This window comes from Chrysemys picta, chromosome 16 (genome assembly GCF_011386835.1).
Source record: "Chrysemys picta bellii isolate R12L10 chromosome 16, ASM1138683v2, whole genome shotgun sequence".
NCBI classification, from domain to species: domain Eukaryota; kingdom Metazoa; phylum Chordata; order Testudines; family Emydidae; genus Chrysemys; species Chrysemys picta.
In genome coordinates this window covers 12,881,476-12,896,019 of record NC_088806.1, presented here as the reverse complement: position 1 = coordinate 12,896,019, position 14,544 = coordinate 12,881,476, and the positions used below count along the sequence as shown (strand labels likewise).

Genomic DNA, 14,544 nt, shown 5'->3' with positions numbered 1-14,544 from the left:
ATTCTAAGAGAAGGAAGGTGTTAGAGCAGGAAAATAAGGACAACAGACTTCAAAAAGGCAGACTTCAATGAACTCTGAAACTGGTATGTGAGTGTGACATTTCCCTCAATATTCTTTATGAAAATGAAATAACAGAGATGTACTTTGTGCATGATGGGTCTTGTAAGATATCATTGGAAAGGTTATAATTTACCGACTGTGATTATCCAATTTATGTGCACATATCATTTCTGTATCTGAAGCTGGGAATATTGACAATGTATCTGTATTTCAACTATGCTGTTTTGGGTGATGCCCACTGCTAACACTTCAGGTACAACAACGGAAAAGCCAGACAGGGCGGATGGGCCATCAGCGAAGACAATGGACTGTGAAAAGGCTCCATACTGCCACGGACTCCTGAACACTGTGATACTACAGAGTCAGGTGATCTTGTCACCAGATACTCAACATTACCTGGGACTTCTTGTAACTTTCTATGGGAAGGGAAGGGGGATCAAGTTTGGGAAACAAAGTATTCCCACCTTATGTAAATCCTATTTAAGGGTAGGGAGGAAGGCAAACGGGATTCCTCCTCTCCACGACCTGTCCGCCCAAGAAGAAAGACTGCTAAAGCCACCTGAAAAGAAGGCGGGGGGAGGGGAGGGGGGAAGGAGCCCAAACTGAGATAGGGGTCCAGTCTGAAAAGAAATCTAACTGGAACTCTGAACCCCAGAAACTTTGCAACCTGCCTGAAATAAGATTTAGAGTAAGACATTGCATTGTCAAGTATCAGAAGGGTAGCTGTGTTAGTCTGGATCTGTAAAAATCCTGAGCTGATGATGTCAAGAAGCTCAGCAGTTTCTCTTTGAAGTCTCGTCCTGAAAGTTTTTTTGCTGCAGGATAGCTACCTTTGCTCCATCCTGCAGCAAAAAATCTTCAGGACCAGACTCCAAAGAGAAACTGCTGAGCTCCAGTTCATTTGCAAATTTGACATCAGCAGCTCAGGATTAAACAAAGACTGTGAATGGCTAGCCAACTACAAAAGCAGTTTCTCCTCCCTTGGTGTTCACATCTCAACTGCTAGAAGAGGGCCTCATCCTCCCTGATTGAACTAACCTTGTTATCTCTAGCTTGATTCTTGCCTGCATATTTATACCTGCCTCTGGAAATTTCCATTACATTCATCTGACGAAGTGGGTATTCACCCACGAAAGCTTATGCTCCAATACGTCTGTTAGTCTATAAGGTGCCACAGGACTATTTGTCGCTTTTTACAAATTACATTGTGTAACCTGATTTTTTAGTATATTGAGCTTCGCTTGCGTATTTTGCTTTATTTGGTCAGTAATCTGGTTTGTTTTGTCTGTTATCTCTTATATTCACTTAAAATTCACCTTTTGAAGTTGTTAAACTTATTTCTTGTTTATAATATAACCCAGTTTATGTAATTTCTAAAGGGGGGGGGGAGAAGTTGTGCATATCTCCCTCCACATTGAGGGGGGGCGAATTTCATAAAACCTTTGGGTCTGTACCCCTTAAAGGGAGCGGGCACCAGAGTGTTGGGGCAAGCCCCTAGGCCTGAATCTTTCCAGAGCGGATCTCTCGCTCTGTGCAGCTGGGCACGGCCCTGCCGTGTGCTTGGCTGGAAGAGGCTTGTGAGCCGAACCCAGCCAGGTAAAGGGCATCCAGACTGGCAGAATAGGCTGCCTCAGTGGCACCCCAGCACATCAGGTGACACCCCAAAGGACCCAGACCTGTCACAGTGAAGTCCCATGGGAATAAGATTCTAAGGAGAATAAAGCTCAGGAGAACTGGCAGTTTCTCAGAGACAGGACTAAAGGAACAACAGCAAACTATCACAATGCTAAGGAAAGACTGAAAGAAAAGTAAGCGCCAATATGGCTCCATTAGGAGCTCTTTAATGACCAGACAATAAAAAGGAATCCTACAAAAATTTGAATCATGGACAAATTGCTGTGGGTGAGTATAAAAGAACAGCACAAGCATAGAATTGTAGGACTGGAAGGGACCTCGCGAGGTCATCGAGTCCAGTCCCCCGCACTCGTGGCAGGACTACGCATTAACTAGACCATCCCTGACTGGTGTCTCATCCAACCTGCTCTTAAAAATCTCCAATGATCGATATTTCACAACCTCCAGACAATTTATTCCACTGCTTAATCACCCTGACAGTTAAGAAGTTTTTCCTGATATCCAACCTAAACCACCATTGCTGCAATTTAAGCCCATTGCCTCTTGTCCTAGCCTCAGAGGTTAAGAAGAACAATTTTTCTCCCTCCTCCTTTTAACAACCTTTTCTGTACTTGAAAACTGATATCATGTCCCCGCTCAGTCGTCTCTTCTCCAGACTAAACAAACCCAGGTTTTTCAATCTTACCTCATAGGTCATGTTTGCTAGACCTTTCATTATTTTTGTTGCTCTTCTCTGAACTTTCTCCAAATCTTTCCTGAAATATGGCACCCTGAAACTGGACACAATAGTCCAGCTGAGGCCTAATCAGCACAGAGTAGAGTGGAAGAATTACTTATTGTGTCTTGCTTAAAACACTCCTCCTAATACATCCCAGAAAGACGTTTGCTTCTTTTACAACAGCGTTACACTGTTGACTCTCATTTAGCTTGTGATCCATTATGACCCCCAGATCCCTTTCCACAGTACTCCTCCCTAGGCAGTCATTTCCCATTTTGTATGTGTGCAACTCGCTGTTCCTTCCTAAGTGGAATACTTTGCATTTGTCCTTATTAAATTTCATCCTATTTACTTCAGACCATTTTGTCCAGATCATTTTGAGTTTTAATTCTATCTTCCAAAGCACTTGCAACCCCTCCCAGCTTGGTGTCGTCTGCAAACTTTATAAGCGTATTCGCTATGCCATTATCTAAATCACTGATGAAGATATTGAACAGAACGGGAGCCAGAACTGATCCCGGTGGGACCCCGCTCGATATGCCCTTCCAGCTTGTCTGTGAACCACTGATAACTACTCTCTGGGGACAGTTTTCCAACCAGCTACGCACCCACCTAATGGTAGTTCCATCTCGGCTGTATTTCTCTAGTTTGTTTAGGAGAAGGTCATGCATGACATGATCAAAAGCCTTACTAAAGTCAAGATACACCATGTCTACTGCTTCCCCTCTATCCACAAGCTTGTTACTCTGTAAAAAAAAAAAAAAAAAAGCTATTAGGGTGGTTTGACACGATTTGTTCTTGACAAATCCATACTGACTGTTATTGTCTAGGTGTTTGCTAACTGATTGCTTACTTATTTCCTCCATTATCTTTCCGGGTCCTGAAATTAAGATGACTGGTCTGTAATTCCCCAGGTTGTCCTTACTCCCCTTTTTATAGCTGGGCACTATATTTGCCCTTTTCCAGTCCCCTGGAATCTCTCTTCCATGATTTTTTCGAAGATAATCGCTAGTGGCTCAGATATCTCCTCAGTCAGCTCCTTCAGCTTTCTAGGGTGCATTTCATCAGGCCCTGGTGACTTGAAGACGTCTACCCTAAGTAATGTTGAACTTGTTCTTTCCTTATTTTACCTTTGACCCTACCTCATTTTCATTGGCATTCATTAAGTTAGGTGTCCAATTTCTACTAAACTTTTTGGTGAAAACCGAAACAAACGTCATTTAGCACTTCTGCCATTTCCACATTTTCTGTTACTGTTCCCCACCCACCCATTGAGTATAAAATCAGAAAGATTAACTCTCAAAATAAGTTGCACCTAGCAAGGGACATAGAAGGCAATAGGTAGGGTACTACTTAAATCACAGGGGGGAGGGGGAATCATACCATTTTCAAGGGTTGGTCATGGCATAAATAGTGACCTTCACGGACATGTTACACATAGGGTGACCAGACAGCAAATGTGAAAAATCGGGACGGGGGTAGGGGGTAATAGGTGCCTATATAAGAAAAAGCCCCAAATATCGGGACTGTCCCTATAAAATCGGGACATCTGGTCACCCTAGTTACACACCCGCCAAATGTGCTATTTACATACTGAGTAACCCATGAAAAAATGTGATTTCTCCACAGCATTTCTCAAATAGGGGCCCAGACCCAAAAGGGGGTTGCAAGCCTACTAAGGGGTCACAGTATTGCCACCCTGACTCCTGAGTTGATGCCGGCAGCGGCGCTGCCTGGAGCTGGGTGGCGAGAGAGTGGTGGATGCTGGCCAGTGCCAGCTCTAAAGGAAGAGAACTAGAGATGGCTTAGAACTGCCACCCTTACGTCTGTTCTGTGGCGGCGCTGCCTTCAGAGCTAGGCACCAGCCAGCCGCTGCCGCTCTCCACTCTGCCTTCAGAACTGGGCAGCCGGAGACCCGATTTCATGGTCCGTGACGCAAATTTCCACCCTCATTTTTCTACTCCCCAGCCAGGCTTTGTGCGTAATATAATAGTTGAGTATCTAGTTAAGAAAAATCTGCGGGAATAATATAAAATAAATAAAGGTCCATTATTACTTTTCTGCAATTTTCCAAGCCTTCTTTGCAACTCAGCTGCAATTATTTGAAGAGCATCCCGCGATTCAGTAGGGTCTTAATTATTACTAACCAAGAAGAGGAAGACACAAGAAACCACAATAAGGAAAGAACAGGTTAAAAATCTGTAGATACGTTAGATATATTAAAGTCAGCCATAAAATTCGTCTTAGGGTGCTCAAGGAATTAGCTGAAGCAATCCTGGAACCAATAGCAATTATCTTTGAGAACACCCGGAGAACGGTGAAGACTGGAGGAGAGGCCAGGGCAACACACAGACCCCTGTGCCGCCCCCCAGGTTCCGGCTGCTTCCCCCGGTGCGCGCCAGGCTGGAGCCGAACCTGCCCCCCTCTTTTAAAAGGGGAACATAGAGGACTGGGGAATAAAGTCAAGCCTTACTTAGATACCTGTATCTGGAATGAACAAATGATTAATCAATTTGTAAGCACCTAGAATAGATGATAGTAAGGTGATAAGTTATAGCCGGCATGGATTTCCAAAAACCAATGCCAAGTCAATCTAATGTCCTGCTTTCACGGGGGTACTGGACACTGTAGACATGACATATCTTGATTTTAGTCAGGCTTTTGACACAGGCCTCCATGACATTCTCATAGCGTACTAGGGAAATGTGGTATATGAAAGTGCTATAAAATGGGTGAAAATGTTGTTGAAAGGCTGTACTCAGACAGTAATCACTAGTGGCTCACTGTCCGACTGAGAGGATGTATACCAGGGGTCTCAAACTCAAATGACCACGAGGGCCACGTGAGGACTAGTACCTTGGCCTGCAGGCCGCATCACTGCCACGCCTTCTGCTGCCCCCAGCCCTGCCCCCACTCCACCCCTTCCATGACGCCCCGCCCCTGCCCTAGCCCCACCTCTTCACACCCCAGGGGGTGCAGGAGGGGTGCAGAGTGTGGCGGGGGCTTAGGGCAGGGAGTTGAGGTGCAGGAGGGGTGTGGGGTACAGCAGGGGGTTCAGGGCAGGGGGTCGGGGTGCAGAGTGCAGCAGGGGGCTCAGGGCAGGGGTTTGGGGTGCGGGGGGGCAGGGGGTCAGGGCAGGGGCTCAGGAGGGGTGTAAGGTGCGGCAGGGGTGTGTTGCCCTGGCCTCTCCTCCGGGTACCTTCCCCGAAGCTCCCATTTGCCGCGATCCCCCGTTCCCGACCAATGGGAGCTGTGGCGGGCGGTTCCTGGAAGCAAGGGCAACACACAAACCCCTGTGCCCCTCATCCCTCAGGTTCCGGCCGCTTCCTGGAGCGGTGAGGGGGCAGGACAGGCAGGCAGGGAGCCTGCCCTGCTCCTGGTGCGCACCGGGCTGGAGCCGCTCTAGGTAAACGTTGCAGGGGGCGGAGGAGGGCTGCGGGGAACTGGCGGGCCGCAGAAAATAACCCTGCGTGTTTGAGACCCCTGATGTGGACAATGGGGTCCCCAGGAGCCAGTCCTGGATGTGATATATTGAATATTTTCACTAATTACTTGGATAATGGACTGGAGAGCATGCTTTCTAAATACGCAGATAGCAGCTGTGAGGGGTTGCAAGCACGTTGGAGGACAGGATTAGAATTCAAGGTAACATTTACAAATTGGAGAAGTGGGCTGAATGAACAAGATGAAATTCAATACAGACAAGCACAAACTACTAGACTTAGGGAAGGAAAACCAAATACACAACTACAAAGTGGGGAATAGCTGGCTAGGGGGTAATACTACTGAAAATGATCGGGGGTTATAGGGGATCACAAATTGAATCTGAGTCAACCATGTGACTCAATTGTGAAAAAACCTAATTAAGCACTGGACTAGATTAGCAAGAAAGGTGGTGGAATCCCCACCATCGGAGGGTGGACAAACAGCTCAGTGCTGGGGGCTGGACTAGATGCCCTCTCAAGGTTCATTCCAGCCCTAAAGTACAGTAACTCCTCACTTAATGTTGTAGTTATGTTCCTGAAAAATGCAACTTTGAGTGAAACGATGTTAAACGAATCCAATTTTCCCATAAGATTTAATGTAAATGCAGGGGGTTAGGTTCCAAGGAAATTTTTTGGGGGCAGACAAAAAGCATATACAGTACTGTACTGTGGTTGGGAAGTGCCCCTGGCTTACCCCACACAGGCACAGCCCGCTGCAGGCAAGGACGCTAGGAAGCATCTTTTGCAGCAGCAGCTTCCCCGGAGAACAGGCACCGACTTTCCCGGGAATGCTCCAGGCCCACCTCTTCCTGTCCCCGCTCCACTCAAGGCCCACCTCTTCCCACCCCCACTCCACCTCTTCTCCGGAGCAAGTCACATCCCTCCCCGCCGTCCTGTTTGGCGGCGCTTAGGACTTTCTGCGAGGGAGGGGGAGGAGAGGAGAGGAGACGCGGCCCTTCTCCGCTCCTCCCCCTCCCCCTCCCGCCCAGAAAGTCCTAAGCGCCGCCAAACAGCTGTTTAGTGGTGGGGGAAGCACTAGGAGGGAGAGGGAGGAGGCAGAGAAGAGGAACTTGTGCAATGCTCCCTTGCAAACTCGCTGCTCTTCCACAGAATCTCACAAGCAGTGGACAGAGCAGGCAGCCAAACGACTTTATAAGGGAGCATTGCACAACTTTAAACGAGCATGTTCCCTAAATGAGCAGCAACGTCACTTTGAAACAACGTTACGCGGGAGGACGTTAAGTGAGGAGTTACTGTACTATGAGTCTATGCTGGGGAAATGTTTGGTCACTTGATTACAGCACTGACCAGCCCCTCCCACTAGCACTAAACCACCGAGACATTTTGAAACCCTCCCAGTAACAAAGTCTGGGAACCAAATGGGAGAGAAGCGCAGAACAAAAGGCGTGACATTGGGGGATTCCCCCTGACACTGTCCCCAGGCCAGCACGCTTTCATCGCTGGGGGAATAGGGAGAGTCAGGAACTGGCTTTTCCTCCCCCTAAACCTCACCTTGTTCATAACAAAGTGAATCTGCCCAGGGATGCGACAATAAGTGTGTGGGGCCAGTCAGAAATTGGGGAATCTCTCCCCCAATTATTTCTCCCACTGCCCTTTTCAGTCTCTCTCCTTTTTCTCCTTGTGGCTCCCTTCCCCCGTCTCTCCCACTCTGGCTGGGTGTTAACTCTCCTATGGCTGGATCGGCTCCTGCAATTGCTAAGGGGAGAAGAGACATGGGGTGGGGAGGGGCTGTTTGTGCAGAGTCTCTCTCATGCCCATTCCCTGAGGTGTCTATGAATCACCTGGCGTCTCTGACTCAGATGTTGGGGTGGGCAGAGCCTTGGGTTGACCTATGGGGCTAATTACAGCTGGAGAAAATCCTCACCTTGGCTGGGCACAGAGGTCACTCCCCAGCCCCGATCCCGCTGGGGGAGCAGCAGCTGCTCAGCCTGGGCTCCCAGGAAGCTCAACCCCAATATCCTGAGGCAGAGAAAGAGACGGAGAGAAACTGAGTAACTTTCCCCCCTTTGGCAACAACTGAAACCCCCTCCCCACAGGGTCACATCCTGATCTTATCGCCCCCATGGGAATCTGGAGTCACTCCCTGGTCTGCCTCGCAGTGACTCCGGATTAACCCGCGTCTCAGCGAGACCAGAAACACGGCTCAGGAAGGAGGAGGCCGGACTCCTTTGAAACGGATCATTGCAGCAGCGGATCGAACCTTCTTCCGCCCCCCCCGCGAGAGACATTCACAGCAACAGTTTTCCAACCCTCCTCCCGACCCCCCCATTTCACACCCTCTGCCCCTCCCCCACCCCTGGCTCCGGGAGTCTCGGTCCGGCGTCTCTCCGCCAATCAGAAGGTGGGGGGCTGCCCTCACGCGCACCGCTAACCGCCTCCGCCCGTCGGTTGAGCTAACGTCATTTCCGGCCCAACGTGCACCAGGAACTACAGTTCCCAGCCTGCCCCGGGGCGCTGCCGAACGCTCGGGCCCAGCGCGCCCCGCCCTGCCCTACCCTGCCCTGTACCTGGCCCGTCAAACTCGCTGAAGCCGCTGCGCCCTCACTCTGCCCAGCCAGGGGCCAATCGCGTGGGGGGATGGGCGGAGTCTGGGCAGGGGTCGGACACTGACCGGGGGGGGAGGGGGAATCAAACAGCTGGAGACTGGGACAGGGGAGGAGCCAAGTCAGGGGTGCGGGAGGGAGAGCTGGGGCTAAGCGGGGTGGGGCAGAACCATGGCACAGGGAGGGGGAGGGGGCTTTTTTATCCCCCGTCCCACAGCCCAGCCCAGCCCCTGCTGCCCGGGGCCGGGGGCTTAAAGACCCAGGGATCCCTGCTGGCCACCAGGGGTTCCTGCCTCCCCCCGTGAGTGTGTGTCTGTGGGAGAATAACCGGGGGGGCGGCTGCCCCACTTAGCCACCAGGGGTCACTGCAGCAGTTGGGGTGCTATACACAGGCTACTGCCCCATGTGGGTGCCATAGATCATCCTCCCCCCACATACACAACCTCTGTGGGGCTGGGGGATACACACAGAGCACTGCCCCATGTGGCTACAGGGGGTGAGGGGCTTACAGGGCACTGCCCCATGTACCTACCAGCAGTGGCGTAGCCAGGTTCTAACAGCAGGGGGAGCGAACACATAAAAAAAGGTGCCACCCGACATATCAACTTACTAATTACATCCACTCCCTCCCACTTCCTGCCCCCTGACTGCTCCCCTCAGAACCCCCAACACCCCCCCCCCCCACTCCTTGTCCCCTGACTGCCCCCTCCTGGGACCCCTGTCCCTAACTGCCCCCCAGCACCCCACCCCCTAGCTAAGCCTCCCTGCTCCTTGTCCCCTGACTGACCCCTCCTGAGGACCCCCCCAACTGCCCCCCTACGACCCTACCTCCTACCTGTTCCCTGACTGCCCCGACCCTTAGCCACACCCCCGCCCCCAGACAGACCCCCAGGACTCCCATGCCTATCCAACCGCTCCCCACCCCCTGACAGGACCCACAATATACACCGAGACACACCCCATAATCCAAAGTGGGAGGGGGAGGGGACCACGCACAGCTCCTGCCATTGAGGGTACATGGGCAGCTGCTTCTGCCCTAGCACCTGGCTTTAGTGTTTAGCCAGAAGCCTTTGCGAGCACTCAGCCTTTTGTTCCAGCCTTGGCATACCAAGAAATAACAGCAGCAGCATGAAGGAAGAGGAGAGTGAAGGTCTCACCATCAGGGATGCAGGTGGCCACATGCCCTCTGTTTGACCACTGCCATTGCAGGAGAGAAGGTTTCAATGGAACTGAATACCCTGGCTCAGACAAAAGACACAGGAAGGTTTTGCTGTTCATAGATCGGTGGGAAATTGAAGTTGGGAAATGAAACACCCACGTGGTGGCGCAATGCCCTAAGGAATGAGAGTGAGAACTGAATTAACGCCGCTCGTATGGGCACGTCTTCACTACCTGCCGAATCGGCGGGTAGCAATCGATCTATTGGGGATTGACTTATCGCGTCTAGTGAAGACGCGATAAAATCGATCCCCGATGGCTCTGCCGTCGACTCCAGAAATCCACCACGGCGAGAGGTGGAAGCGGAGTCGATGGCGGCGTGGCAGCGGTCGACTCGCCGCCGTCCTCACAGCCAGGTAGCTGTCGACCTAAAATACGCAACTTCAGCTACGCTATTCACCCCCCCCCCCACATAGTGTAGACCTAGCCTTAGAAACATTTGTTTAATTTGAGCACATCATAGGAAATGTGACATTAATTCTGACCCTGGGGAGGGCAGGGCTGAGGCTTCTTTAGCTCTTTGTAAAAACATGACCTTGATTCCCAGAAAGGGAGAGAGGCAAAGCCCAGAGCTGCCTTTAGTCTCAGGCTGGGGTCTTCTGGGTGGTAGTCCCTTGTTCACGGCTGATCTCATGGGATCCTTTTGCAGCAAAGGCTCCAGAATCCTGGGTGGAGGGAGGGGGTCACCGCACAACCTGCAATGCCGGGGGGGGGGGGGGGAGGACCTGGAAGGGAAGAAGGGACAGAAAACGGAGAGGAAGGAAACAGAGAGAAAACACCTCTTCTCTCTGCCCTCCCCCCCAGCAAGAAATGTTATAAATGGGGCAACTCCCCACCATGAACAGCAGAGGAAACACAGAGAGATTCACCACATGCTCAACAGTGATACACTTGTGACATGTCCCAGTGAGAGCAAAGAGCTGCCAGAGCTGGAGTTGTGGGCTGCTGTGGTTTCCTTCCCAGATGCTGGAATAATTTGCAGCACAGAGACCTGGCTCGGGGCTGATCAGCAAGAAGATCTGCGTTAGCCGTTTGCATCAAAAGCTTGGCTTTCCCATTGAGGAATCAGTCTCCTACGGGACAGGCAGGAACACTCACCCCTGTACTAACGAGGAAGAAATTAGGAGCTGCTTTTGCACAGGCACAGAGGAGAATCAGCCAGGGAAGCTCCTCAATGAGCTGTGGCTGCCACAGACCCAGCTGGGACGGGGTTGGTCTGGGATCTGTGGGGGGTTTGCAGTAGAGGGAAGGTCCAGATTTGGGGCATAGTCTTGGGACTATTAGGAGCCAGCGGCCACGGGGGCTGGGGGCACTGTGCAGGGGCCAGTCGTTACAGTGGGGGCTGGGCTCTGGTGGACGCAGAAGGGGTGGGGTTTGGGCAGAAGGGGTGGGGCTGGGGGTTAGTCTCCCCAAGCCACGGATTCACCGACCACCCATGCTTGAACTATCCTGCCTGGTAACAAGGCAGAGGTGGGAAGGTTTGAAGGAAAAGGGTGAGAAAGGGTCACATGACCACGAGGTAATCTATCTGGCAACAGGAGATGTGTACAAGGGACTTGCGTGGTATGCTGGCTGCTGTCCACTGAGGAAGCGGCCTGTATTTGGTCACGTGATCCTTGAGAGGAAAACATCAACCACTTACCTGTTCCATCCCACCAAGCGGTCCTGATCCCTGGTGACGTGGTCCTCGAGGTCCTGATCCTAATTCCCTTGAACGAGAGAGAGAGGAAACACGAGCTGACTCCATCCAGTCTAGAGCCATTTACAGCAACAAACTGAGTAACGTTGAAACTTTATTTGTTTGAGTCCATTTTGGTCCTAGTTGGGTCTAGACTTCTGTAAACCACTGAACTGTTTTGTTCTATTTTGCATTTACCGTCCTGTCTGTCCTTTATCCTGCCCAGTTAATAAATCCCTCTCACTTCATCCCTCTAAGAGAGTTTTTGTTTCATTTCCCCGCTGCGACCAATAGGTGACAGACCCTAATTTAGGGGGTTCTTATTAAAATATCCTTCCCTAGTTTCTTTTGGTAACACCAATATGGCCGTTCTTATGTTCTTATGCAAAAATTAATTATCATAAAAATGTTTAGTACAGAAACTCCCAACACCAGCCAGAACTGATCACTTGGGCAACACAGCTCTGTCTGCCAGATACTTAGGCAGCTTAGGTGAGTTCATGTAAATATAGTCTGGTGCCTGGAGCCGGCACTGTTTCCCACTTATTCTGTAGCTACATCTGTCATGCTTCCCCCCCACTCCTTCACAATTCTGCAGTGCAATTTCCTTTGTTCCCCTTGCTTTTATCCATAATGGCTGTTCAGTAAAACCACTTTTCCCTGGCTGATGGAATTGATCTGCAAAGGGATTTATTAAATGCAGCATTTGTCAGAGCTGTTTTTTAAAAGATATTTAAACCCACTTGCTTTACTCAAAGGGAATATTTGTGCTTAGGCTTGTGCATCCAGTGTGCCTTCTTGGTGGCTAGTAAGAGGTAATAAGATCACAATTATTCCTTTGAGGTCATGGATTAGTCCAGGAAAGGAGAGACGAATTAGGTGGCCCATGCTAGGAGATTCCCTATGCATCTACCAGAGGGGGGGGAAGAGAAGAGATGGAGGGCAGGGAATAAGTCAGTTCAGCCTGCTTATGGAGCTACAGCAATAACTGCAGTTGTGTATCCAGTTGTGTATCCCCACTCTATCACTGAATCGTTTTCTTCCTAACCAGGAGTCAGATTCTGTTCTATTCATGTTCTTAAAACAATGCCTATCCCTGACTTATGTGAGCCCTTGGGCCTTGACAATTTGTCCCTTATATGGACTAACCTCATTCCTTGGATTTAAGCAAGTTATGTTAAATGATCACATTAATTTACATTTTGATAAAACAGGCAAAGTTTTATGGGTGGGGTAAAACATAGGAGTACTGTTAACTTTCTATAGCACTTTATGCTCTAAAAGAAGTTGGTGCCTAACTTCCCTTAGGCTACCACTTTTTCACAGAGGCTTACAAACATGCTTTATTTGGTTATGTTGACTGAACTGTAAAACCCAGCCCAGCCCTTTGGCCCCCACACCAGTCAGCTGACTCCTGGGACAAGGGACCAGGCTGGATCAGAGGTGCTGGAACAATTTTTATAGTGGGGTGCTGAGAGTCAGTGAACCAATGTAAACATAGGATGGAAACCCCTTCAAGCCAGGGGGTGCGCACTTCAGCACCATGGGCTGGAATGGTGGTGGTGGAGGGTCTGGCTGGAGTCAGGGGACAAAAAGACTTGGCTGGGGCGGTGCATGACTACCATGATGGGGTGAGAGGCTGAAGATCCTCACTGGAGTGAGAGAAGATAGGAGCCCAAATGATTGGACAACAGTATACGATTCACATAAAATAGAATAAAAAATAGAAAAAATAATACATTTATAAAAAGTGCAAAATAAATTTAAAATAGTAATAATGAATAAAATACAAAAATATTAACAGACTTAAAAAAAAGTAAAATAATAACTGAAAAATAAAAGAATTGTAAAATACATAAAAAACATAAAAGGGGAAATAAAATTAAAAGAAACATAATATATATATATATATACAACAATAAAATAAAAAAGGAAATACAAGTAAAATATATTAAAAAGGTAAAAATATAACTATTAAGAAAAAACAAACACACAAAAAGAAAGAAAAAAGAAGTACAATTGTAAAACCGAGGGCGAGAGTCCATGGGGCTTGTGCTCCTATATCATAGGTGAGGAGCTCTGATGTGTGCGCCCCCGTGTCCCCCTCTCTGTCCCCCGTGTGGACAGGGCTAGACAGCAGTCTCACTCCGGCCATGCGGCCACCCCCGCCTGGGAGTGAGGGGCGGCACCCTCCAGGGCTTCTGGACCCACAGACAAAGCCCGGGGGGAACCACTCCCATTTATACTTGCTGGACACAAGGCTCTTGCTCGTGTTGTACAGGAGGCTAAGCAACCCCCCTGTTATACACTGAGCAATGAGGGCTCCCTCCGTGTGGGGCAGAGGCGAGACCCTGCGCTCCAGGGACGAGGTAGCTGGTGGACAGACCCCGCCAGAGCGGGGAATGTCGGCAGGCGCCACTCTGCCTTGGGCGGAGTCATCTCCACTTGAGCAAGTGAGACTCCCCGCAACCGCCAGGCACCTCTTCCGTCAGTGGACGGTGACCCTGACTCTGAGAGAGACCCCCGGGAGAGCGAGAGAGAGACGGGGTGTCCCTCGGCTGGGCCCCCTGGGGCAAGATTCAGCCCAGCCGCAGTGGGGTACACAAGGTAGTAGGTGGAGAGAGGAAAGAGAGAGAGAGCCAGGCTGGAGGCCTCCGGGCTCTGCTCCCCTCTCTGCACCAGCCTGAGTCCCCCCACTCAGGGCTTTTCCCAGCGTGTACCCAGCTCACCCAACTTTGTGTCATGGGTCTGGGCCAAGCCTTCGGAATGAGGGGAGAGAAAAGGGCAACGCTGCCTCTGCCCGGGCTGTGCAGGGAATCACCCCGCCCTTCTGGAACTACCTGTGGGGACCCAGCTGGGATTGTAGCTCATTGAGACTTCCAGAGCCTGGCCCCATTGCGGTCACTCCATGAGGTAGAACAGAAACACCTGCCTTTAAAATTCAACTGTATCTAGGGTGACCCCACCTGTATTTCAAGTTCCATAATAGAGGACACTGCTGTGGGGGGAGGGGGTGAGCTCGAGGGGGTATTTTGGGGCGCTGAGGGGTGTGTGGGTACTGGGAGATGGTATTTGGGAGGTGCTGGACAGAGTATTTGGGTGTGTAAGAGCAGGGGTGCCTCTCGGGACCGGGGGACCTCCCGCAGGCATGCCGCCGAAGGCAGCCTGACTGCCGCCCTCAGGGCG

General features: G+C 50.4%; 2 protein-coding genes across 12 annotated transcripts in view; one reads left to right on the top strand and one right to left on the bottom strand.

Moving 5' to 3' along the window:
• Window positions 1-10,802, bottom strand: part of LOC101945440 (zinc finger protein OZF-like) — a 42,126-nt gene extending 31,324 nt beyond the window's left edge. For 2 of the 11 annotated variants that reach the window (XM_065569526.1, XM_065569535.1), the window contains exons 1-3: window positions 8,214-8,344; window positions 7,784-7,878; window positions 3,105-3,159 (exon numbers count right to left, since the gene is read on the bottom strand). In XM_065569526.1, the coding sequence (XP_065425598.1) occupies window positions 3,105-3,123 (19 nt within the window). In that variant the 5' untranslated portion in view covers window positions 3,124-3,159; window positions 7,784-7,878; window positions 8,214-8,344. Of the gene's footprint in view, window positions 1-3,025; window positions 3,160-7,783; window positions 8,175-8,213; window positions 8,406-9,619 lie in introns of those variants that run through there. The other 9 variants (XM_065569531.1, XM_065569532.1, XM_065569529.1 and 6 more) reach the window with 8 other exon arrangements.
• Window positions 1-14,544, top strand: part of LOC135976036 (nascent polypeptide-associated complex subunit alpha, muscle-specific form-like) — a 1,165,876-nt gene that overhangs the window by 921,841 nt on the left and 229,491 nt on the right. The gene's annotated exons all lie outside the window — the stretch shown is intronic.